The sequence below is a fragment of the Salvelinus namaycush genome, chromosome 37, assembly GCF_016432855.1.
Source record: "Salvelinus namaycush isolate Seneca chromosome 37, SaNama_1.0, whole genome shotgun sequence".
Taxonomy (NCBI): Eukaryota; Metazoa; Chordata; class Actinopteri; order Salmoniformes; family Salmonidae; genus Salvelinus; species Salvelinus namaycush.
The window spans coordinates 16,836,689-16,862,065 of NC_052343.1; the positions used below are offsets into that span (position 1 = coordinate 16,836,689).

Genomic DNA, 25,377 nt, shown 5'->3' on the forward strand with positions numbered 1-25,377 from the left:
TAACGGACAGCTACCTCTTCACCCCCCCTTGGCACCTTACTCTTCACCCTCTCCAACCCCCACTCTATTCCCAGCACCCCAAGACACCCTGGACAGGAGAGACTTGAGAGGACCTTGTAAAGTCCTCCTGAGGTGGGGTGTTGTTGCTGGGGTTTGTTCCTCAGCCTCAGAGACTAGCAGGGGTGACCTGCCTGCCTGGCTTCCTGCCTGCTGTGTCAGGACAGTGTTCTGTAGCTGGTGGGCTGGGTGCTCCTCTGTCAGGGTGGGTGCGGGCCCCTGGGTCTGGGTCGACGTCGTGGCTTCTTCTCCTGAGAGTGGGATCCTCAGTGTGTCCAGAATGAACCGTCCGGCTCCCCCCGTCGAGGTCTGCTACAAGAACATGAGGTTCCTCATCACACACAACCCCACCAACGCCACCCTCGACACCTTCATCGAGGTGAGACAGAGAGGAACCTTCCACACAACACCACTAACACCACTCCTATCACCTTCATCGAGGTGAGACAGTGTGTTGTGTGGAAGGTTCTCAGTCTCACCTCGATGAAGGTGATAAGAGTGGTGTTAGTGTGTTGTGTGGAAGGTTCTCTAACACCACTCTTATCACCTTCATCGAGGTGAGACTGAGAACCTTCCACACAACACACTAACACCACTCCTATCACCTTCATCGAGGTGAGACAGAGAACCTTCCACACAACACCACTAACACCACTCTTATCACTTTCATCGAGGTGAGACTGAGAACCTTCCACACAACACACTAACACCACTCCTATCACCTTCATCGAGGTGAGACAGAGAACCTTCCACACAACACACTAACACCACTCTTATCACCTTCATCGAGGTGAGACAGAGAGGAACCTTCCACACAACACCACTAACACCACTCTTATTACCTTCATCGAGGTGAGACAGAGAGGAACCTTGCACACAACACCACTAACACCACTCTTATTACCTTCATCGAGGTGAGACAGAGAACCTTCCACACAACACCACTAACACCACTCTTATCACTTTCATCGAGGTGAGACAGAGAAGAACCTTCCACACAACACCACTAACACCACTCTTATTACCTTCATCGAGGTGAGACAGAGAGGAACCTTCCACACAACACACTAACACCACTCCTATCACCTTCATCGAGGTGAGACTGAGAGGAAACTTCCACACAACACCACTAACACCACTCTTATCACCTTCATCGAGGTGAGACAGAGAAGAACCTTCCACACAACACCACTAACACCACTCTTATCACCTTCATCGAGGTGAGACAGAGAAGAACCTTCCACACAACACCACTAACACCACTCTTATTACCTTCATCGAGGTGAGACAGAGAACCTTGCACACAACACCACTAACACCACTCTTATTACCTTCATCGAGGTGAGACAGAGAACCTTCCACACAACACCACTAACACCACTCCTATCACCTTCATCGAGGCGAGACAGAGAAGAACCTTCCACACAACACACTAACACCACTCCTATCACCTTCATCGAGGTGAGACAGAGAACCTTCCACACAACACACTAACACCACTCTTATCACCTTCATCGAGGTGAGACAGAGAGGAACCTTCCACACAACACCACTAACACCACTCTTATTACCTTCATCGAGGTGAGACAGAGAGGAACCTTGCACACAACACCACTAACACCACTCTTATTACCTTCATCGAGGTGAGACAGAGAACCTTCCACACAACACCACTAACACCACTCTTATCACCTTCATCGAGGTGAGACAGAGAACCTTGCACACAACACCACTAACACCACTCTTATTACCTTCATCGAGGTGAGACAGAGAACCTTCCACACAACACCACTAACACCACTCCTATCACCTTCATCGAGGCGAGACAGAGAAGAACATTCCACACAACACCACTAACACCACTCCTATCACCTTCATCGAGGCGAGACAGAGAGGAACCTTCCACACAACACCACTAACATCACTCTTATCACCTTCATCGAGGCGAGACAGAGAAGAACATTCCACACAACACCACTAACACCACTCCTATCACCTTCATCGAGGCGAGACAGAGAGGAACCTTCCACACAACACCACTAACACCACTCCTATCACCTTCATCGAGGTGAGACAGAGAGGAATCTTCCAGACTGTTCTGGCTCTCGGTCGTCTAATCCTGCTGAGTTAGAAGTGGCCCCTAGGTAACTGATCTAAAATCAGATTACACCTCCGGGTTCACACTGCATGCTCTTAGCCCAGGTCTAAGCTTAATGAATATTCATGTTAGGTGAAAATGGAAATGTCACAACCAATGGAATAATATTTAAATTAGGTGACAATGGAAATCTGTGATTGGCTAATCCTGAAAACTTGGTTCTAAGAACAGTGTGAGTCTCTCAGGGAAAACCCAGAACTGATTGTAGATCAGCGTCTAGGGAAAACTTAATCCTACTCGGTCTGATTGGTGTTACTACTGTAGCTAGCTGTGTCATGTGACAGGGCTGTTACCAAATCAATCTAACTGGTATTACAACTGTCATTGTCAAACCTCCGACTCATGAATGGTTTTAATGAAGTTACCAGTAGATGGATGGATGGACAGTAAAGTATCCAATGTGTTGACCTAGACCACATCCTTTATATCAAGTTCCATGGACAGAATGTAGATAGCAGAAACACAGATTTATATCAAGTTCCATGGACAGAATGTAGATAGCAGAAACACAGATTTATATCAAGTTCCATGGACAGAATGTAGATAGCAGAAACACAGATTTATATCAAGTTCCATGGACAGAATGTAGATAGCAGAAACACAGATTTATATCAAGTTCCATGGACAGAATGTAGATAGCAGAAACACAGATTTATATCAAGTTCCATGGACAGAATGTAGATAGCAGAAACACAGATTTATATCAAGTTCCATGGACAGAATGTAGATAGCAGAAACACAGATTTATATCAAGTTCCATGGACAGAATGTAGATAGCAGAAACACAGATTTATATCAAGTTCCATGGACAGAATGTAGATAGCAGAAACACAGATTTATATCAAGTTCCATGGACAGAATGTAGATAGCAGAAACACAGATTTATATCAAGTTCCATGGACAGAATGTAGATAGCAGAAACACAGATTTATATCAAGTTCCATGGACAGAATGTAGATAGCAGAAACACAGATTTATATCAAGTTCCATGGACAGAATGTAGATAGCAGAAACACAGATTTATATCAAGTTCCATGGACAGAATGTAGATAGCAGAAACACAGATTTATATCAAGTTCCATGGACAGAATGTAGATAGCAGAAACACAGATTTATATCAAGTTCCATGGACAGAATGTAGATAGCAGAAACACAGATTTATATCAAGTTCCATGGACAGAATGTAGATAGCAGAAACACAGATTTATATCAAGTTCCATGGACAGAATGTAGATAGCAGAAACACAGATTTATATCAAGTTCCATGGACAGAATGTAGATAGCAGAAACACAGATTTATATCAAGTTCCATGGACAGAATGTAGATAGCAGAAACACAGATTTATATCAAGTTCCATGGACAGAATGTAGATAGCAGAAACACAGATTTATATCAAGTTCCATGGACAGAATGTAGATAGCAGAAACACAGATTTATATCAAGTTCCATGGACAGAATGTAGATAGCAGAAACACAGATTTATATCAAGTTCCATGGACAGAATGTAGATAGCAGAAACACAGATTTATATCAAGTTCCATGGACAGAATGTAGATAGCAGAAACACAGATTTATATCAAGTTCCATGGACAGAATGTAGATAGCAGAAACACAGATTTATATCAAGTTCCATGGACAGAATGTAGATAGCAGAAACACAGATTTATATCAAGTTCCATGGACAGAATGTAGAAAGCAGAAACACAGATTTATATCAAGTTCCATGGACAGAATGTAGAAAGCAGAAACACAGATTTATATCAAGTTCCATGGACAGAATGTAGAAAGCAGAAACACAGATTTATATCAAGTTCCATGGACAGAATGTAGAAAGCAGAAACACAGATTTATATCAAGTTCCATGGACAGAATGTAGATAGCAGAAACACAGATTTATATCAAGTTCCATGGACAGAATGTAGATAGCAGAAACACAGATTTATATCAAGTTCCATGGACAGAATGTAGATGGCAGAAACACAGATTTATATCAAGTTCCATGGACAGAATGTAGATAGCAGAAACACGGATTTATATCAAGTTCCATGGACAGAATGTAGATAGCAGAAACACAGATTTATATCAAGTTCCATGGACAGAATGTAGATAGCAGAAACACGGATTTATATCAAGCGCACTCTGAAGAGAAATGTCAGACAGACCTTTATCAAATCTGGTTTGAATGGTTTCTCTCCCTTTTCCAGGACCTGAAGCAGTATGGTGCTACAACAGTGGTGCGGGTGTGTGAGGTCACCTACGACAAGACACCTCTGGAGAAGGATGGCATCACAGTCATGGTGAGCAAAGATACACACACACATCGGATCTCTCTTCTCTACACTCTCTCACTAGGGTCCTATTCACTAGGAACCAAACGGAAGCAAAACAGGCTGAAATGAAGGGGGACCTACCTGAATTTGTCCAATGAGAAAAGCTGTCTGTTTCTGTTGCAAGACGTTTTGCTACGGTGCCAAAAGTTCTGGTACGCTGTGCATTAATGAATATGACCCTGGTGGTGTTCAGTAGGTACAAAATGAGGTGAGACTAGTCTACTGTTATCTGAACTGGTCCATTGAGACTAGTCTACTGTTACTATCTGAACTGGTCCATTGAGACTCGTCTACTGTTACTATCTGAACTGGTCCATTGAGACTAGTCTACTGTTACTATCTGAACTGGTCCATTGAGACTAGTCTACTGTTACTATCTGAACTGGTCCATTGACACTAGTCTACTGTTACTATCTGAACTGGTCCATTGACACTAGTCTACTGTTACTATCTGAACTGGTCCATTGAGACTAGTCTACTGTTACTATCTGAACTGGTCCATTGACACTAGTCTACTGTTACTATCTGAACTGGTCCATTGACACTAGTCTACTGTTACTATCTGAACTGGTCCATTGAGACTAGTCTACTGTTACTATCTGAACTGGTCCATTGAGACTAGTCTACTGTTACTATCTGAACTGGTCCATTGAGACTCGTCTACTGTTACTATCTGAACTGGTCCATTGAGACTAGTCTACTGTTACTATCTGAACTGGTCCATTGAGACTAGTCTACTGTTACTATCTGAACTGGTCCATTGAGACTAGTCTACTGTTACTATCTGAACTGGTCCATTGAGACTAGTCTACTGTTACTATCTGAACTGGTCCATTGAGACTAGTCTACTGTTACTATCTGAACTGGTCCATTGAGACTAGTCTACTGTTACTATCTGAACTGGTCCATTGAGACTAGTCTACTGTTACTATCTGAACTGGTCCATTGAGACTAGTCTACTGCTACTATCTGAACTGGTCCATTGAGACTAGTCTACTGTTACTATCTGAACTGGTCCATTGAGACTAGTCTACTGTTACTATCTGAACTGGTCCATTGAGACTAGTCTACTGTTACTATCTGAACTGGTCCATTGAGACTAGTCTACTGTTACTATCTGAACTGGTCCATTGAGACTAGTCTACTGTTACTATCTGAACTGGTCCATTGAGACTAGTCTACTGTTACTATCTGAACTGGTCCATTGAGACTAGTCTACTGTTACTATCTGAACTGGTCCATTGAGACTAGTCTACTGTTACTATCTGAACTGGTCCATTGAGACTAGTCTACTGTTACTATCTGAACTGGTCCATTGAGACTAGTCTACTGTTACTATCTGAACTGGTCCATTGAGACTAGTCTACTGCTACTATCTGAACTGGTCCATTGAGACTAGTCTACTGCTACTATCTGAACTGGTCCATTGAGACTAGTCTACTGTTACTATCTGAACTGGTCCATTGAGACTAGTCTACTGTTACTATCTGAACTGGTCCATTGAGACTAGTCTACTGTTATCTGAACTGGTCCATTGAGACTAGTCTACTGTTATCTGAACTGGTCCATTGAGACTAGTCTACTGTTATCTGAACTGGTCCATTGAGACTAGTCTACTGTTACTATCTGAACTGGTCTATTGAGACTAGTCTACTGTTACTATCTGAACTGGTCCATTGAGACTAGTCTACTGTTACTATCTGAACTGGTCCATTGAGACTAGTCTACTGTTACTATCTGAACTGGTCCATTGAGACTAGTCTACTGTTACTATCTGAACTGGTCCATTGAGACTAGTCTACTGTTACTATCTGAACTGGTCCATTGAGACTAGTCTACTGTTACTATCTGAACTGGTCCATTGAGACTAGTCTACTGTTACTATCTGAACTGGTCCATTGAGACTAGTCTACTGTTACTATCTGAACTGGTCCATTGAGACTAGTCTACTGTTACTATCTGAACTGGTCCATTGAGACTAGTCTACTGTTTGAACTGGTCCATTGAGACTAGTCTACTGTTATCTGAACTGGTCCATTGAGACTAGTCTACTGTTATCTGAACTGGTCCATTGAGACTAGTCTACTGTTACTATCTGAACTGGTCCATTGAGACTAGTCTACTGTTACTATCTGAACTGGTCCATTGAGACTAGTCTACTGTTACTATCTGAACTGGTCCATTGAGACTAGTCTACTGTTACTATCTGAACTGGTCCATTGAGACTAGTCTACTGTTACTATCTGAACTGGTCCATTGAGACTAGTCTACTGTTACTATCTGAACTGGTCCATTGAGACTAGTCTACTGTTACTATCTGAACTGGTCCATTGAGACTAGTCTACTGTTACTATCTGAACTGGTCCATTGAGACTAGTCTACTGTTACTATCTGAACTGGTCCATTGAGACTAGTCTACTGTTACTATCTGAACTGGTCCATTGAGACTAGTCTACTGTTACTATCTGAACTGGTCCATTGAGACTAGTCTACTGTTACTATCTGAACTGGTCCATTGAGACTAGTCTACTGTTACTATCTGAACTGGTCCATTGAGACTAGTCTACTGTTACTATCTGAACTGGTCCATTGAGACTAGTCTACTGTTATCTGAACTGGTCCATTGAGACTAGTCTACTGTTACTATCTGAACTGGTCCATTGAGACTAGTCTACTGTTACTATCTGAACTGGTCCATTGAGACTAGTCTACTGTTACTATCTGAACTGGTCCATTGAGACTAGTCTACTGTTACTATCTGAACTGGTCCATTGAGACTAGTCTACTGTTACTATCTGAACTGGTCCATTGAGACTAGTCTACTGTTACTATCTGAACTGGTCCATTGAGACTAGTCTACTGTTACTATCTGAACTGGTCCATTGAGACTAGTCTACTGTTACTATCTGAACTGGTCCATTGAGACTAGTCTACTGTTACTATCTGAACTGGTCCATTGAGACTAGTCTACTGCTACTATCTGAACTGGTCCATTGAGACTAGTCTACTGTTACTATCTGAACTGGTCCATTGAGACTAGTCTACTGCTATCTGAACTGGTCCATTGACAGGAGTCTACTGCTATCTGAACTGGTCCATTGACAGGAGTTTACTCGCTTTTGTTTTCCATCTGTTTCAAAACATATGTTCCTACTGACCCTGTTCCCTCTCTCTCTGCCATGTGGAGGATGTCATTCATGATCTCACCCTGCTGCACATGTGTTGGAGTAGAGGAAGCACTACCTCCTGCCCCGAACACACACACACACACACACACACACACACACACACACACACACACACACACACACACACACACATCTGGCTCAGCGTCAGGGTTTACCTCATGGTTTACTCCTCTCTTGTCTCCCAACATCCTCTCCTCTCACCTCTTCTTCTCTCCCCTCTCAGCCCTGGTCTTTCTTTTTCTTCACTCTCTCTCTCTCCTTTCTCTCCCTCTGAGTTAATAACGTTGTTGGGAGCAGAGAGTACCCTCTCAGAGGAGGGGTAGCATCAGATGAGAAGAATGTAGGGATGTAGAGATAGCTAGAGGCCCGGGTTACATAAGGCCCTTAGCCACCCTCTCTCTGTTGTGTTATCAGAGTGACACGGTCACACAGAGTCCTCTCTCTTCTTTTCCCTGTGTGAGAGAGAGCCTTGAATCCTGACTGACTGAGTCCTCTCTCTTCTCTTCCCTGTGTGAGAGAGAGCCTTGTATCCTGACTGACAGAGTCCTCTCTCTTCTCTTCCCTGTGTGAGAGAGAGCCTTGAATCCTGGCTGACTGATTCCTCTCTCTTCCCTGTGTGAGAGAGAGCCTTGTATCCTGACTGACTGAGTCCTCTCTCTTCTTTTCCCTGTGTGAGAGAGAGCCTTGAATCCTGGCTGACTGATTCCTCTCTCTTCCCTGTGTGAGAGAGCGCGTGAGCATAGCCTTGCTATTGAGAGAGGCCGCCGAAGACAGGCTATGTGCACACTGCCCACAAAATGAGGTGGAAACTGAGCTGCACATCCTAACCTCCTGCCAAATGTATGACCAAATTAGAGACACATATTTCACTCGGATTACACAGACCCACAAAGAATTCAAAAACAAATCCAATTTTGATAAACTCCCATATCTACTGGGTGAAATACCACAGTGTGCAATCACAGCAGCAAGATGTGTGACCTGTTGCCACATGAAAAGGGCAACCAGTGTAGAACAAACGCCATTGTAAATACAACCTAATATTTATGTTTATTTTTTTCCCCTTTTGTACTTGAACTATTTGCATATCATTACAGCACTGTCTGTATACATAATATGACATTTGAAATGTCTTTATTCTTTAGGAACTTTTGTGAGTTTAATGTTCATTTTTTGTTTATTTCCCTTTTGTTTATTATCTATTTCACTTGCTTTGGCAATGTAAACATATGTTTCCCATGCCAATAAAGCCCTTAAATTGAAATTGAATTGAGAGCCTTGAATCCTGGCTGACTGAGTCCTCTCTCTTCTCTTCCCTGTGTGAGAGAGAGCCTTGTATCCTGGCTGACTGAGTCTGGCTCTGGTCAAAGGTAGTGCACTATGTAGGGAATAGGGTGCCATTTGGGACGTACCCTTGTACACTTGCTGACTGACTGGGTCAGTGCCTCCTCTTCAATAGGAACACAGCAGAGAGCAGAAGATTAGCCACCAGCTGAGAGAGACTGGCTGGCAGGTGAAACCCAGTTCCCTGTTCCCCTCCACATCTCCCTGAACTCCAGATGAAAACCACGTTGTCTGTCTCATTCAGCACGCTGTGTAATGTGCTGCACTGTCTGTTCTGTCTGGCATGGCTCCTGATGCTTTCATTGCTCAGAGGTTATTTATTGGCATTATATGGAGAAACGTTACTCCCACACTCTGCTTTTGCACGTTACTTTAGTCTTACCAGTGTATCAGTAATGGTGGAGGTATATTTGGAGGCCATATATAACCAACAATAACAGTGGTAAGTACCAGAGGTGCATCCATCCACCTTGTGACTGACTTAACATAGACCGTCCTCTGTAGCATGTGATAACGTTCAGCTGGCTGATATAAAGGGACTGTGGACTCATTCAGGAAGTGGCCCAAAATGGCACCCTATTGCCTATATAGTGCACTACTTTTGAGCAGAGCTGTATGGGCCTTAATCATAAGTAGTGCACTGCACTATAAAGGGAATAGGGTGCCAGATTTGAGACCTACACTCTGCCAAAAGTCTCGCTGCCTGCCGTACGATAGTCAAGTTGCAGAGGAAGAAGGATACCATGGTGACAAGGTCTGTTCTGGGGGTTCCGAGAAACGGCCCAAGACGTTCTTCGGCCACAATTAGAACTCTGCCTCCTCCTCCAAGCTCTTGTCTCTAGCTCTGGGCTGCGTTGGTTGGAGCGACTTGTAATGAGCTTCACGACATGAATAGCTTACTGTTGACATACCAGGCGGCTCTGTTCACCTCTTAGTAGATGTAAATGTTATTTTTAACCACATCCTCTCTACAGTCTAAGATTCTATTAGGGAGAGATTTACTCTCAAGGTTGTCACAACAGGTTCACCCATTATGGAGTTCTGTGGTCAAAACAGACATGCAAATGGACATTTCTGTATCTTCGGTGTTGTGGTGACTTCTACATATCTTGTTGCCCACAGCTTCTTTAGATATCCATAGCAGGATGCAGAGCAATTCAAGGCATTTCATGTGAGGTTAGGGTCAGGCCTTGCCATGTACAGGATTAGTGTCATACCTGGAACACTGAATAGAGAGTAGAATGGATCCTGTTGTGGGTTTTGCCTGTGTGTTACTGATAGAATGGATCCTGTTGTGTGTTACTGGTAGGATGGATACTGTTGTGTGTTTTGCCTGTGTGTTACTGGTACATTGGGTCCTGTTGTGGGTTTTGCCTGTGTGTTACTGGTAGAATGGATCCTGTTGTGTGTTTTGCCTGTGTGTTACTGATAGAATGGATCCTGTTGTGTGTTTTGCCTGTGTGTTACTGATAGAATGGATCCTGTTGTGTGTTTTGCCTGTGTGTTACTGGTAGAATGGATACTGTTGTGTGTTTTGCCTGTGTGTTACTTGTAGAATGGATACTGTTGTGGGTTTTGCCTGTGTGTTACTGGTACATTGGGTCCTGTTGTGTGTTACCTTTACATTGGGTCCTGTTGTGGGTTTTGCCTGTGTGTTACTGGTAGGATGGATCCTGTTGTGTGTTTTGCCTGTGTGTTACTGGTAGGATGGATACTGTTGTGTGTTTTGCCTGTGTGTTACTGGTAGAATGGATCCTGTTGTGTGTTTTGCCTGTGTGTTACTGGTAGGATGGATACTGTTGTGTGTTTTGCCTGTGTGTTACTGGTAGGATGGATCCTGTTGTGTGTTTTGCCTGTGTGTTACTGGTAGAATGGATCCTGTTGTGTGTTTTGCCTGTGTGTTACTGGTAGGATGGATACTGTTGTGGGTTTTGCCTGTGTGTTACTGATAGAATGGATCCTGTTGTGTCTTTTGCCTGTGTGTTACTGGTAGGATGGATACTGTTGTGTGTTTTGCCTGTGTGTTACTGGTAGAATGGATCCTGTTGTGTGTTTTGCCTGTGTGTTACTGGTAGAATGGATCCTGTTGTGTGTTTTGCCTGTGTGTTACTGGTAGGATGGATACTGTTGTGTGTTTTGCCTGTGTGTTACTGGTAGAATGGATACTGTTGTGTGTTTTGCCTGTGTGTTACTGGTAGGATGGATACTGTTGTGTGTTTTGCCTGTGTGTTACTGATAGAATGGATACTGTTGTGTGTTTTGCCTGTGTGTTACTGGTAGAATGGATACTGTTGTGGGTTTTGCCTGTGTGTTACTGATAGAATGGATACTGTTGTGTGTTTTGCCTGTGTGTTACTGGTAGAATGGATACTGTTGTGTGTTTTGCCTGTGTGTTACTGGTAGAATGGATACTGTTGTGTGTTTTGCCTGTGTGTTACTGGTAGGATGGATACTGTTGTGTGTTTTGCCTGTGTGTTACTGGTACATTGGGTCCTGTTGTGTGTTTTGCCTGTGTGTTACTGGTAGAATGGATCCTGTTGTGGGTTTTGCCTGTGTGTTACTGGTAGAATGGATCCTGTTGTGGGTTTTGCCTGTGTGTTACTGGTAGAATGGATCCTGTTGTGTGTTACCTTTACATTGGGTCCTGTTGTGTGTTTTGCCTGTGTGTTACTGGTAGAATGGATACTGTTGTGTGTTTTGCCTGTGTGTTACTGGTAGGATGGATACTGTTGTGTGTTTTGCCTGTGTGTTACTGGTAGGATGGATACTGTTGTGTGTTTTGCCTATGTGTTACTGGTAGAATGGATCCTGTTGTGGGTTTTGCCTGTGTGTTACCGGTAGCATTGATGCTGTTGTGGGTTTTGCCTGTGTGTTACTGGTAGAATGGATCCTGTTGTGTGTTTTGCCTGTGTGTTACTGGTAGGATGGATACTGTTGTGTGTTTTGCCTGTGTGTTACTGGTAGAATGGATACTGTTGTGTGTTTTGCCTGTGTGTTACTGGTAGAATGGATACTGTTGTGGGTTTTGCCTGTGTGTTACTGGTAGAATGGATACTGTTGTGTGTTTTGCCTGTGTGTTACTGGTAGAATGGGTCCTGTTGTGTGATACCTTTACATTGGGTCCTGTTGTGTGTTTTGCCTGTGTGTTACTGGTAGAATGGATACTGTTGTGTGTTTTGCCTGTGTGTTACTGGTAGGATGGATACTGTTGTGTGTTTTGCCTGTGTGTTACTGGTAGAATGGATACTGTTGTGTGTTTTGCCTGTGTGTTACTGGTAGGATGGATACTGTTGTGTGTTTTGCCTGTGTGTTACTGGTACATTGGGTCCTGTTGTGTGTTACCTTTACATTGGGTCCTGTTGTGTGTTTTGCCTGTGTGTTACTGGTAGAATGGATACTGTTGTGGGTTTTGCCTGTGTGTTACTGGTAGAATGGATCCTGTTGTGGGTTTTGCCTGTGTGTTACTGGTAGAATGGATCCTGTTGTGGGTTTTGCCTGTGTGTTACTGGTAGAATGGATACTGTTGTGGGTTTTGCCTGTGTGTTACTGGTAGAATGGATACTGTTGTGTGTTTTGCCTGTGTGTTACTGGTAGAATGGATACTGTTGTGTGTTTTGCCTGTGTGTTACTGGTAGAATGGATCCTGTTGTGTGTTTTGCCTGTGTGTTACTGATAGAATGGATACTGTTGTGTGTTTTGCCTGTGTGTTACTGGTAGAATGGATCCTGTTGTGTGTTACCTTTACATTGGGTCCTGTTGTGTGTTTTGCCTGTGTGTTACTGGTAGAATGGATACTGTTGTGTGTTTTGCCTGTGTGTTACTGGTAGGATGGATACTGTTGTGTGTTTTGCCTATGTGTTACTGGTAGAATGGATCCTGTTGTGGGTTTTGCCTGTGTGTTACCGGTAGCATTGATGCTGTTGTGGGTTTTGCCTGTGTGTTACTGGTAGGATGGATACTGTTGTGTGTTTTGCCTGTGTGTTACTGGTAGGATGGATACTGTTGTGTGTTTTGCCTGTGTGTTACTGATAGAATGGATCCTGTTGTGTGTTTTGCCTGTGTGTTACTGATAGAATGGATCCTGTTGTGGGTTTTGCCTGTGTGTTACTGGTAGAATGGATCCTGTTGTGGGTTTTGCCTGTGTGTTACTGGTAGAATGGATCCTGTTGTGGGTTTTGCCTGTGTGTTACTGGTAGAATGGATCCTGTTGTGGGTTTTGCCTGTGTGTTACTGATAGAATGGATCCTGTTGTGGGTTTTGCCTGTGTGTTACTGGTAGAATGGATCCTGTTGTGGGTTTTGCCTGTGTGTTACTGGTAGGATGGATACTGTTGTGTGTTTTGCCTGTGTGTTACTGGTAGAATGGATACTGTTGTGTGTTTTGCCTGTGTGTTACTGGTACATTGGGTCCTGTTGTGTGTTACCTTTACATTGGGTCCTGTTGTGTGTTTTGCCTGTGTGTTACTGGTAGAATGGATCCTGTTGTGTGTTTTGCCTGTGTGTTACTGGTAGAATGGATACTGTTGTGTGTTTTGCCTGTGTGTTACTGGTAGGATGGATCCTGTTGTGTGTTTTGCCTGTGTGTTACTGGTACATTGGGTCCTGTTGTGTGTTACCTTTACATTGGGTCCTGTTGTGGGTTTTGCCTGTGTGTTACTGGTAGGATGGATCCTGTTGTGGGTTTTGCCTGTGTGTTACTGGTAGAATGGATACTGTGTGTGTCCAAAATGGCGCCCTAATATCCTATATGTTTCATTAGGGCTGTTTTCCCCAAAAAGTTACATCCGCGTCATGTTTTGTTTCCTTGTCACGATACTAATGAGTATCACGATACTGGTATGGTCCCGACCCTAGGCTCTGGGTCCTATGACCCGTTTGGGACGCAGCCTACAGTGTCCATGTGGAACGCCCCTTAACCCCAGGATAGAGGTGGTTCACACCCAGCACACCTGTTGTTCCCTCACTGGAGATGATCAGAAGGAAACAGGAAACGCTGGCGCTGACGAGACATCCTCTTGTTCATCCTGTAGTATCAGTCCTTCAGATCACTTTCTTGTTTGTTTTTTTAACAGAGAAAGTCCCAGTTGCACCCTTCTATTCATGGCAGTGTGAAATAGTGATGTCATCATAACATCCTTCCCAGCCTGTGATCCACTGGCTCAGCTGAGCCCCCGAGGGCTTTTGAAGGGAGCTGTTGCCTTGGTAACGCATTGTCGTCAATCACACAAGATGTTTGTTCCTGGGAGCAGGTATTGTGGTGTTGGAAGTCCCACTCCACTAGATGATAAGAGATGACTCCCCTCTCTCTCTCTCCTCTCTCTCTCTCTCTCTCTCTCTCTCTCTCTCTCTCTCTCTCTCTCTCTCTCTCTCTCTCTCTCTCTCTGTCTCTGTCTCTGTCTCTGTCTCTGTCTCTGTCTCTGTCTCTGTCTCTGTCTCTGTCTCTGTCTCTGTCTCTCTCTCTCTCTCTGTCTGTGTGTGTGTTTTTACATGTAACCTTTTATTTAACTAGGCAAGTCAGTTAAGAACAAATTCTTATTTACAATGACGGCCTACACCGACCAAACCCGAACGATGCTGGGCCAATTGTGCGCCGCCCTATGGGACTCCCAATCACGGCCGGATACAGTGTCTGATGGGTCTCTAGTGTGACTGATCTAGACACCCATGGTTTCTGCTTTAAGCCTTCATCTGTCAAATGGAGGAGTCAAACAGCTGGTTTGAGCATCCTTGATGCTGTATGGTGCGTTAGGTCCATATCTGACCTGGTGATGGATGTCTTAGTTAATCTACCATCATTGTCTAATCCTTCAATGAAAGAATGTTTGTCATTATAGAGGATGATAGCCCAACATGGCCAGAAAAATACATTGTATCCAACCGACTGATTTAATGTACACTAGCCAAACCAATTAAACGTTGAAGTCAAACAGTTCACCACAGTTCATTCAGTGAAGAAGAGGTAACCACACATCTGTTCTGTGTTGTGGTTCTGCACCAACTACAAACAAACCCTTATAGTGTGTCTGTGTTGACAGAAGTCTTTCCTGATGCTGTGGGTGCTGATGGAACATGTTATGTGTCCCAAATGGCACCCTATTGCCTATATTGTGCACTACTTTTGACCAGAGCCCTATTGTAGTCCACTATATAGGGAATAGGGTACCATTTGAGACAAATCTAGGCCCTCAGAAACCACCAGTCGCTGACTGAATGTTCCCACTGTTTGGATGGGAGGTGCTTGTTGAGATGGCAGGAAGAGTGAATGGTGAAGGAAGGACACAGGACAGTGTGTTGTCTGTGGTGACAGTTGGTTCATGTTGCGAGTCATGCTTAGATGACTGAGGTTGGTACACTCTGCGTTCCTCCCTGTTATGTGGGTACAGATGTCTCATTTCACAGTGTGCAGCGGCTTGGAACCAGTTGTTTCAGACATGCAGCGCTTCACAAACTCTTAATACATTCACCCTCAGTAGGGGATTCTGCTTAGTCTGGTTCCTCAGTTTAGAGTAGGTAGGGGTGCAGTGTAGAGCTGCTTAGTCTGGTTCCTCAGTTTAGAGTAGGTAGGGGTGCAGTGTAGAGCTGCTTTGTCTGGTTCCTCAGTTTAGAGTAGGTAGGGGTGCAGTGTAGAGCTGCTTTGTCTGGTTCCTCAGTTTAGAGTAGGTAGGGGTGCAGTGTAGAGCTGCTTTGTCTGGTTCCTCAGTTTAGAGTAGGTAGGGGTGCAGTGTAGAGCTGCTTTGTCTCGTAACAATGGGCTCCCTCAGAGTGCCAATGCTAATCAGCTGTTTCTGTCAGAGAGACAGAACTGTACTGTTTATGATGTGTGATGCCGAAGACCAGTTCCCACATTGTGTAGACAATTACATTGTTTTCTAATGTGAATGTATTTGTATGTTTTCCAGGACTGGGCCTTTGATGACGGTGCCCCTCCGCCCACTAAGATCGTAGATGATTGGCTGAACCTGCTGAAGACTAAGTTCCGTGAGGACCCTGGCTGCTGCGTGGCGGTGCACTGTGTTGCCGGGCTGGGACGGTACGGATCATTAATACTCTTCTGTCTTAGGGTTCTGATTGGGTGAGACAGTTGAGCCAAGCTCACAAGGCTGCAGTGTCACCCACCCACTGTGACGGCCACTGTCTCAGCAGCCACCAGTCTCTCCCCTTCTCCTACAGCCTGACCAGGGCCCTCTCTCTGCATGCAGACAGACCCAAGCCAAAGTCAACTGTTAGCCAAGGGCCACTCCTTCTCAACTAATCCACCGTTTATTATTCAAAGCACAGAGGTTGAGGTCTGAAAAACGTTGAAGCAGCATTTATTTCTATTGTGTCTCTAAATGTATCCTCTCAGATTGGATCTCTACTAGTTAGCTCACCAGAACTCTGGTCAAAAGTAGTGCACTATGTAGGGAATAGGCTGCCATTTGGGATGTAGCCAGTTGTCTTGTGAAATGTCAGTTAGCTGTATTCTGGTTGGCCATGCCATACATTAGTTCTTATGGTTGGCCATGCCATACATTAGTTCTTATGGTTGGCCATGCCATACATTAGTTCTTATGGTTGGCCACGCCATACACTAGTTCTTATGGTTGGCCACGCCATACACTAGTTTGTATGGTTGGCCACGCCATACACTAGTTTGTATGGTTGGCCACGCCATACACTAGTTCTTATGGTTGGCCACGCCATACATTAGTTCTTATGGTTGGCCACGCCATACATTAGTTCTTATGGTTGGCCACGCCATACATTAGTTCTTATGGTTGGCCACGCCATACATTAGTTCTTATGGTTGGCCACGCCATACATTAGTTCTTATGGTTGGCCACGCCATACATTAGTTCTTATGGTTGGCAATGCCATACATTAGTTCTTATGGTTGGCCACGCCATACACTAGTTCTTATGGTTGGCCACGCCATACATTAGTTCTTATGGTTGGCCACGCTATATATTAGTTCTTATGGTTGGCCACGCCATACATTAATTATTATGGTTGGCCATGCCATACATTAGTTCTTATGGTTGGCCATGCCATACATTAGTTCTTATGGTTGGCCACGCCATACATTAGTTCTTATGGTTGGCCACGCCATACATTAGTTCTTATGGTTGGCCATGCCATACATTAGTTCTTATGGTTGGCCACGCCATACACTAGTTCTTATGGTTGGCCATGCCATACATTAGTTCTTATGGTTGGCCACGCTATATATTAGTTCTTATGGTTGGCCACGCCATACATTAATTATTATGGTTGGCCATGCCATACATTAGTTCTTATGGTTGGCCATGCCATACACTAGTTATTATGGTTGGCATGCCAACCAACATAACAGAGGAGTTGACTAAATAGAAGCACGAACTGATCTGGTTACCAGGCTCATTTTAGCTCTGTCCTGTCCTGTCTGGTGTTCCTTCAGGTGTCCTCTATGGCAGAGGAGAGACAACGAGTCACATCTGTACTGATGAAGTATTAGCTAGCTAGTAGAGGAGAAAATGTCTCAAATGGTACACTATTCTATACATAGTGCACTACTTTTGACCAGAGCCTTGTGGGCAATAGAGAGCCATTAAACCAGGTTAAACCAGGCCTTTGGTACTAATAATGGTTGAGCTCATTGGTAGGAAGCTGAAGGAGACCCTCTTCCCCTCCCCTCCAGCCCCCTGACTTCCCCAGCCTCTTCCGTTCCCCTTCCTGTGTTAGCTGAAGGAGCCCCCCAGCCCCCTAGCCTCCCCAGGCTCTTCCCTCCCTCCCCTCCTGGGTAAGCTGAAGGAGCCCCCCAGCCCCCTGGCCTCCCCAGCCTCTTCCCTCCCTCCCCTCCTGGGTAAGCTGAAGGAGCCTCCCAGACCCCTAGCCTCCCCAGCCTCTTCCCTCCCTCCCCTCCTAGGTAAGCTGAAGGAGCCCCCCAAGCCCCCTGGTCTCCCCAGCCTCTTCCCTCCCTCCCCTCTCTGGGTAAGTTGAAGGAGCCCCCCAGCCTCCCCTCTCTGGGTAAGCTGAAGGAGCCCCCCAGCCTCCCCTCTCTGGGTAAGCTGAAGAAGCCCCCCAGCCTCCCCTCTCTGGGTAAGCTGAAGAAGCCCCCCAGCCTCCCCTCTCTGGGTAAGCTGAAGGAGCCCCCCAGCCTCCCCTCTCTGGGTAAGCTGAAGGAGCTCCCCAGCCTCCCCTATCTGGGTAAGCTGAAGGAGCCCCCCAGCCTCCCCTCTCTGGGTAAGCTGAAGGAGCCCCCCAGCCTCCCCTCTGGGTAAGCTGAAGGAGCTCCCCAGCCTCCCCTCCCTGGGTAAGCTGAAGGAGCTCCCCAGCCTCCCCTCTCTGGGTAAGCTGAAGGAGCCTCCCCTCCCTGGGTAAGCTGAAGGAGCCCCCCAGCCTCCCCTCCCTGGGTAAGCTGAAGGAGCCCCCCAGCCTCCCCTCCCTGGGTAAGCTGAAGGAGCCCCCCAGCCTCCCCTCCCTGGGTAAGCTGAAGGAGCCCCCCAGCCTCCCCTCCCTGGGTAAGCTAAAGGAGCCCCCCAGCCTCCCCTCTCTGGGTAAGCTGAAGGAGCTCCCCAGCCTCCCCTCTGGGTAAGCTGAAGGAGCCCCCCAGCCTCCCCTCCCTGGGTAAGCTGAAGGAGCTCCCCAGTCTCCCCTCCCTGTGTTGGTGAAGCACCGTCTATCTGTGACGTACTGGAGACCTCCTCTGGGACTCGTCTGTGGTTTTTGACAGGGCGCCAATGTTTACTTTACTCTGAACTGTTTGTTGTCCTGTTAATCAGCTGGGGAGTTTTTGGCGTTCAGCTGGTACCCTCTGTGACATCTAAGTGGTCTGGGGGCTGATATGGCTCGACAGGGTAGAGTTAGATAGATGAATCTATTTGAATGTCTCGTGTCCAGGCAGGCACCTCATCTGTTTCAGTGATTCCTAGAAGTCCAGTGTTTGTGTTAGTGGTGTTATGCTCTTCAGCTTTCTATTTCCACACTGACTTACCGTAACCACAGCAACAACCCCATGTAAGGCTAGAAAAGGGGAAAGTGGGCTACAGCTTTTCCTAATGATTTGTTACCTGTAAATATGAGTGGCCAAATACAGCACAACCAGTTCCAGCTGTCAACCCGCAGCAGGGCTTTCCTTTGTCCAAACCAGAATAGTTTAAACCAGAATGAACTCCATTCCCTGGGAACTGGCTGTGTTGTGACAACATGGAGAGGGACGTTGCTGGGGGCATAACAGGAAGGACACGAATGGATGTCTTTAATAAAGTCTTACTATGTGAATGCTGTTTCTATGGTAACGTCCCAAATGGCACCATATTCCCTATTAAGTGCACTACTTTTGACCAGGGCCCATAAGGTTCTGACTGTGTCTTTAAGTCCCAGTATTAGCAGCAGCGTGACTGTGTCTTTAAGTCCCAGTATTAGCAGCAGCGTGACTGTGTCTTTAAGTCCCAGTATTAGCAGCAGCGTGACTGTGTCTTTAAGTCCCAGTATTAGTAGCAGCGTGACTGTGTCTTTAAGTCCCAGTATTAGTAGCAGCGTGACTGTGTCTTTAAGTCCCAGTATTAGCAGCAGCGTGACTGTGTCTTTAAGTCCCAGTATTAGCAGCAGCGTGACTGTGTCTTTAAGTCCCAGTATTAGCAGCAGCGTGACTGTGTCTTTAAGTCCCAGTATTAGCAGCAGCTTGACTGTGTCTTTAAGTCCCAGTATTAGCAGCAGCGTGACTGTGTCTTTAAGTCCCAGTATTAGCAGCAGCGTGACTGTGTCTTTAAGTCCCAGTATTAGCAGCAGCGTGACTGTGTCTTTAAGTCCCAGTATTAGTAGCAGTGTGACTGTGTCTTTAAGTCCCAGTATTAGTAGCAGTGTGACTGTGTCTTTAAGTCCCAGTATTAGAAGCAGCAGGTAAAGGCTGTTTCTTTGTGTTTCTCCCTCCAGGGCTCCTGTGCTGGTGGCTCTGGCTCTGATCGAGGGCGGGATGAAGTATGAGGAGGCAGTTCAGTTCATCAGGCAGTATGTACACCTCACCTCCAGATTCAGTTCATCGGGCAGTATGTACACCTCACCTCCAGATTCAGTTCAGTTCATCAGGCAGTATGAACACCTCACCTCCAGATTCAGTTCAGTTCATCAGGCAGTATGAACACCTCACCTCCAGATTCAGTTCAGTTCATCAGGCAGTATGAACACCTCACCTCCAGATTCAGTTCAGTTCATCAGGCAGTATGAACACCTCACCTCCAGATTCAGTTCAGTTCATCAGGCAGTATGTACACCTCACCTCCAGATTCAGTTCATCAGGCAGTATGAACACCTCACCTCCAGATTCAGTGCATCGGGCAGTATGTACACCTCACCTCCAGATTCAGTTCAGTTTATCAGGCAGTATGAACACCTCACCTCCAGATTCAGTGCATCGGGCAGTATGTACACCTCACCTCCAGATTCAGTTCAGTTTATCAGGCAGTATGAACACCTCACCTCCAGATTCAGTGCATCGGGCAGTATGTACACCTCACCTCCAGATTCAGTTCAGTTCATCAGGCAGTATGTACACCTCATCTCCAGATTCAGTTCATCAGGCAGTATGAACACCTCACCTCCCAGATTCAGTTCAGTTCATCAGGCAGTATGTACACCTCATCTCCAGATTCAGTTCATCAGGCAGTATGAACACCTCACCTCCCAGATTCAGTTCAGTTCATCAGGCAGTATGTACACCTCACCTCCCAGATTCAGTTCAGTTCATCAGGCAGTATGTACACCTCACCTCCCAGATTCAGTTCAGTTCATCAGGCAGTATGAACACCTCACCTCCAGATTCAGTTCAGTTCATCAGGCAGTATGAACACCTCACCTCCAGATTCAGTTCAGTTCATCAGGCAGTATGAACACCTCACCTCCAGATTCAGTTCAGTTCATCAGGCAGTATGAACACCTCACCTCCAGATTCAGTTCAGTTCATCAGGCAGTATGTACACCTCACCTCCAGATTCAGTTCAGTTCATCAGGCAGTATGTACACCTCACCTCCAGATTCAGTTCAGTTCATCAGGCAGTATGTAATCCTCACCTCCAGATTCAGTTCAGTTCATCGGGCAGTATGAACACCTCACCTCCAGATTCAGTTCAGTTCATCGGGCAGTATGAACACCTCACCTCCAGATTCAGTTCAGTTCATCAGGCAGTATGTACACCTCACCTCCCAGATTCAGTTCAGTTCATCAGGCAGTATGAACACCTCACCTCCAGATTCAGTTCAGTTCATCGGGCAGTATGAACACCTCACCTCCAGATTCAGTTCAGTTCATCAGGCAGTATGTACACCTCACCTCCCAGATTCAGTTCAGTTCATCAGGCAGTATGAACACCTCACCTCCAGATTCAGTTCAGTTCATCAGGCAGTATGTACACCTCATCTCCAGATTCAGTTCATCAGGCAGTATGAACACCTCACCTCCAGATTCAGTTCAGTTCATCAGGCAGTATGTACACCTCATCTCCAGATTCAGTTCATCAGGCAGTATGAACACCTCACCTCCCAGATTCAGTTCAGTTCATCAGGCAGTATGTAATCCTCACCTCCAGATTCAGTTCAGTTCATCGGGCAGTATGAACACCTCACCTCCAGATTCAGTTCAGTTCATCGGGCAGTATGAACACCTCACCTCCAGATTCAGTTCAGTTCATCAGGCAGTATGAACACCTCACCTCCAGATTCAGTTCAGTTCATCAGGCAGTATGTACACCTCACCTCCAGATTCAGTTCAGTTCATCAGGCAGTATGAACACCTCACCTTCCGTCTCTTGATGTTTTTAAGGAGAGTGGAAGTCCACTCAACCTTTTTAGTGTTGTTCCTGTTTCATCTGACAGCTGTATATTTAGATGGGGACATCATGTGGAGGGATAAAGGGATTTAACCGCTCTCCACTGAGGAGGTTTATGGGACATCATGAGGAGGGATAAAGGGATTGAACCGCTCTCCACTGAGGAGGTTTATGGGACATCATGAGGAGGGATAAAGGGATTGAACCGCTCTCCACTGAGGAGGTTTATGGGACATCATGAGGAGGGATAAAGGGATTGAACCGCTCTCCACTGAGGAGGTTTATGGGACATCGTGAGGGGGGATAAAGGGATTGAACCGCTCTCCACTGAGGAGGTTTATGGGACATCATGAGGAGGGATAAAGGGATTGAACCGCTCTCCACTGAGGAGGTTTATGGGACATCATGAGGAAGGATAAAGGGATTGAACCGCTCTCCACTGAGGAGGTTTATGGGACATCATGAGGAAGGATAAAGGGATTGAACCGCTCTCCACTGAGGAGGTTTATGTGGTTTGAGCCGGGAGTGTCTTTCACTCAGCCAGGGCTCTGCACACCTCTGGATTCTTCTGACACTCATAGGCTCCACATTATGGGTCGGGTTCTCTGGAAAAACATCAAGCCTACTGCCCTCCCGGACTGAGCACCATGCTCAATGGAGAATCTGAATTGAAAGTGCTTTATAGTCAAGGAATAAATAGGCTTCGTGTGGATCCGGGAAAATCATCCCCTAAGTGAATTATAAATGTCTCTTTACATGAGGGCCTGTGGGCCCCTAGTCCCTAAATGTTGAACTGCTTTTAACCAGAGCCCTGTGGGCCCCTAGTCCCTAAATGTTGCAGTGCTTTTAACCAGAGCCCTGTGGGCCCCTAGTCCCTAAATGTTGAACTGCTTTTAACCAGAGCCCTGTGGGCCCCTAGTCCCTAAATGTTGCACTGCTTTTAACCAGAGCCCTGTGGGCCCCTAGTCCCTAAATGTTGAACTGCTTTTAACCAGAGCCCTGTGGGCCCCTAGTCCCTAAATGTTGCACTGCTTTTAACCAGAGCCCTGTGGGCCCCTAGTCCCTAAATGTTGAACTGCTTTTAACCAGAGCCCTGTGGGCCCCTAATCCTTAAATGTTGTACTGCTTTTAACCAGAGCCCTGTGGGCCCCTAGTCCTTAAATGTTGTACTGCTTTTAACCAGAGCTCTGTGGGCCCCTAGTCCCTAAATGTTGTACTGCTTTTAACCAGAGCCCTGTGGGCCCCTAGTCCCTAAATGTTGCACTACTTTTAACCAGAGCCCTGTGGGCCCCTAGTCCCTAAATGTTGTACTGCTTTTAACCAGAGCCCTGTGGGCCCCTAGTCCTTAAATGTTGTACTGCTTTTAACCAGAGCCCTGTGGGCCCCTAATCCTTAAATGTTGTACTGCTTTTAACCAGAGCCCTGTGGGCCCCTAGTCCCTAAATGTTGCACTGCTTTTAACCAGAGCCCTGTGGGCCCCTAGTCCCTAAATGTTGCACTGCTTTTAACCAGGGTGGACACTGGTCAGAGGTAGTGAACAGGGTGGACACTGGTTAGAGGTAGTGAACAGGGTGGACACTGGTTAGAGGTAGTGAACAGGGTGGACACTGGTTAGAGGTAGTGAACAGGGTGGACACTGGTCAGAGGTAGTGAACAGGGTGGACACTGGTCAGAGGTAGTGAACAGGGTGGACACTGGTCAGAGGTAGTGATCAGGGTGGACACTGGTCAGAGGTAGTGATCAGGGTGGACACTGGTCAGAGGTAGTGAACAGGGTGGACACTGGTCAGAGGTAGTGAACAGGGTGGACACTGGGACAGAGGTTCCTGTAGGGAGTAACAGTAGACCTGTCTTTCTCTCCTCAGGAAGCGCAGGGGAGCGATCAACAGCAAGCAGCTGACCTACCTGGAGAAATACCGCTCCAGACAGAGACTACGCTTCAAAGACCCTCACAAACACAAGAACAAGTGCTGCGTGATGTGATGATGTAGTGTGACCCCGCAGCCCGCCTGTTCTGACCCATATAGAACGACTACATGAACTTTAATATTGGACCGACCTCCACCCCCCTACGATGCGTTTAGGACTTGACCTGTTGTCTGTCTCCATGGGGACAGTTAGCTGCCACTGTTCTGTTGGGATTCTTCTGCTTCTCACTCTCAGGGCTGTTGGAGACCATCTCCTCTCCGATGTCTTTGAATGAACACGTTCGTCCCCAACAGCCGGCCAATTGAACTCGTAGAGCGGAAAAGCAAATAAGCCCGATTTACATGAAGTACACACACACACACACACACACACACACACACACACACACACACACACACACACACACATTGACATAAACTATTTTGCACTGATTGTGACATACTGTGACATACACACACAGAGCCATTGACCACCAGACCAACCCCTCAACCAGCAGCAACACTGTCAGCTTGGTCCCAGGTCTGATCGTTCCTCTTTCCTCCCTGCTGCTAGGTAGCACTGACCCAACCCAATGAAACACACCGACCCACCACTAGCTGTCACAACAGGTCTGCATCACCACACACCATGTTAACTGAAAGCCCCTGCTAGCCATGATGACATGAATGAAATAATCATGAAAAATAACAGATTTTATGCTGTCTGTGTGTTTTTATCTCAATGTTTCAAGAAAATCCAGTTTAACGTCTTTGTTAAATTGAATGCCATCCACAGAGCTCAGCCATCTTGCTCCGTTTTCATAATGCATGTAAGGTAACACTTGTTAGAATAATTTCCTTGTCTCCTTCTTTTTTGAGGATATGGGGATGCGGGATGGGACTTAATATAGGACAAGGTTTTGTGCTGAGTCGCTGGTTTTTAAAAAGCAATATTTTTTACATTGTGATATGAAATACTCTGGGATTAGGATTCTTCACCACTGGCTGCTTCTGTTGTACAACATGAAGGCTCTCAGTGTATCATGTAGGAGTGAGCTGAGCCTGGGTGGGCTTGGTAGGCAACACTGTCTGTGTCCCAGATGGCACCCTATTCCCTATATAGTGCACTACTTTTGACCAGAGGTCTATGGGCTACAATGCCTTGAAATATACACACACATGGACTCGCACTGACCCTATGGGCTCCGGTCAAAAGTTGTGCACTATATAGGGAATAGGGTGCCATCTGGGATGCGTACTATGCTTTGGGAACGTAAACATGGCGGTGCACCGTAGTCGTCTCTGGGATGAAGAACAGCCAACTGAACCGTCTGCTCTGAAATAACGTCTTGGCTCTGTATCTGTCAGTGTGGATATAAATGTCACTCATCTTGCCTCTGAAATGGCACCCTATTCCCCTTTTATAGTGCACTACTATATAGCACACTTTTAACTATAGTCCTATGGGCTCTGGTCAAATGTAGTGCACTAAATAGGGAATAGGGTGCAAGACGCAGTCTCAGTTAAGGACAGGTACTGAAGGAATGACTCGTATCCTAGGAAGAAAGCTGTCACATTTATCTGCTGCCTTGGAAGTAACCCACTTCAGATT

The 25,377-nt window shown here is 45.9% G+C and overlaps 1 protein-coding gene across 1 annotated transcript; it reads left to right on the plus strand.

Moving 5' to 3' along the window:
* Positions 1–25,377, plus strand: ptp4a3b (protein tyrosine phosphatase 4A3b). The gene is made up of 5 exons (XM_038976831.1): positions 1–436; positions 4,421–4,513; positions 15,977–16,107; positions 19,971–20,045; positions 23,724–25,377. The coding sequence occupies exons 1-5, from the start codon at positions 338–340 to the stop codon at positions 23,839–23,841; spliced, it is 516 nt and encodes a 171-aa protein (XP_038832759.1). The 5' UTR covers positions 1–337; the 3' UTR covers positions 23,842–25,377.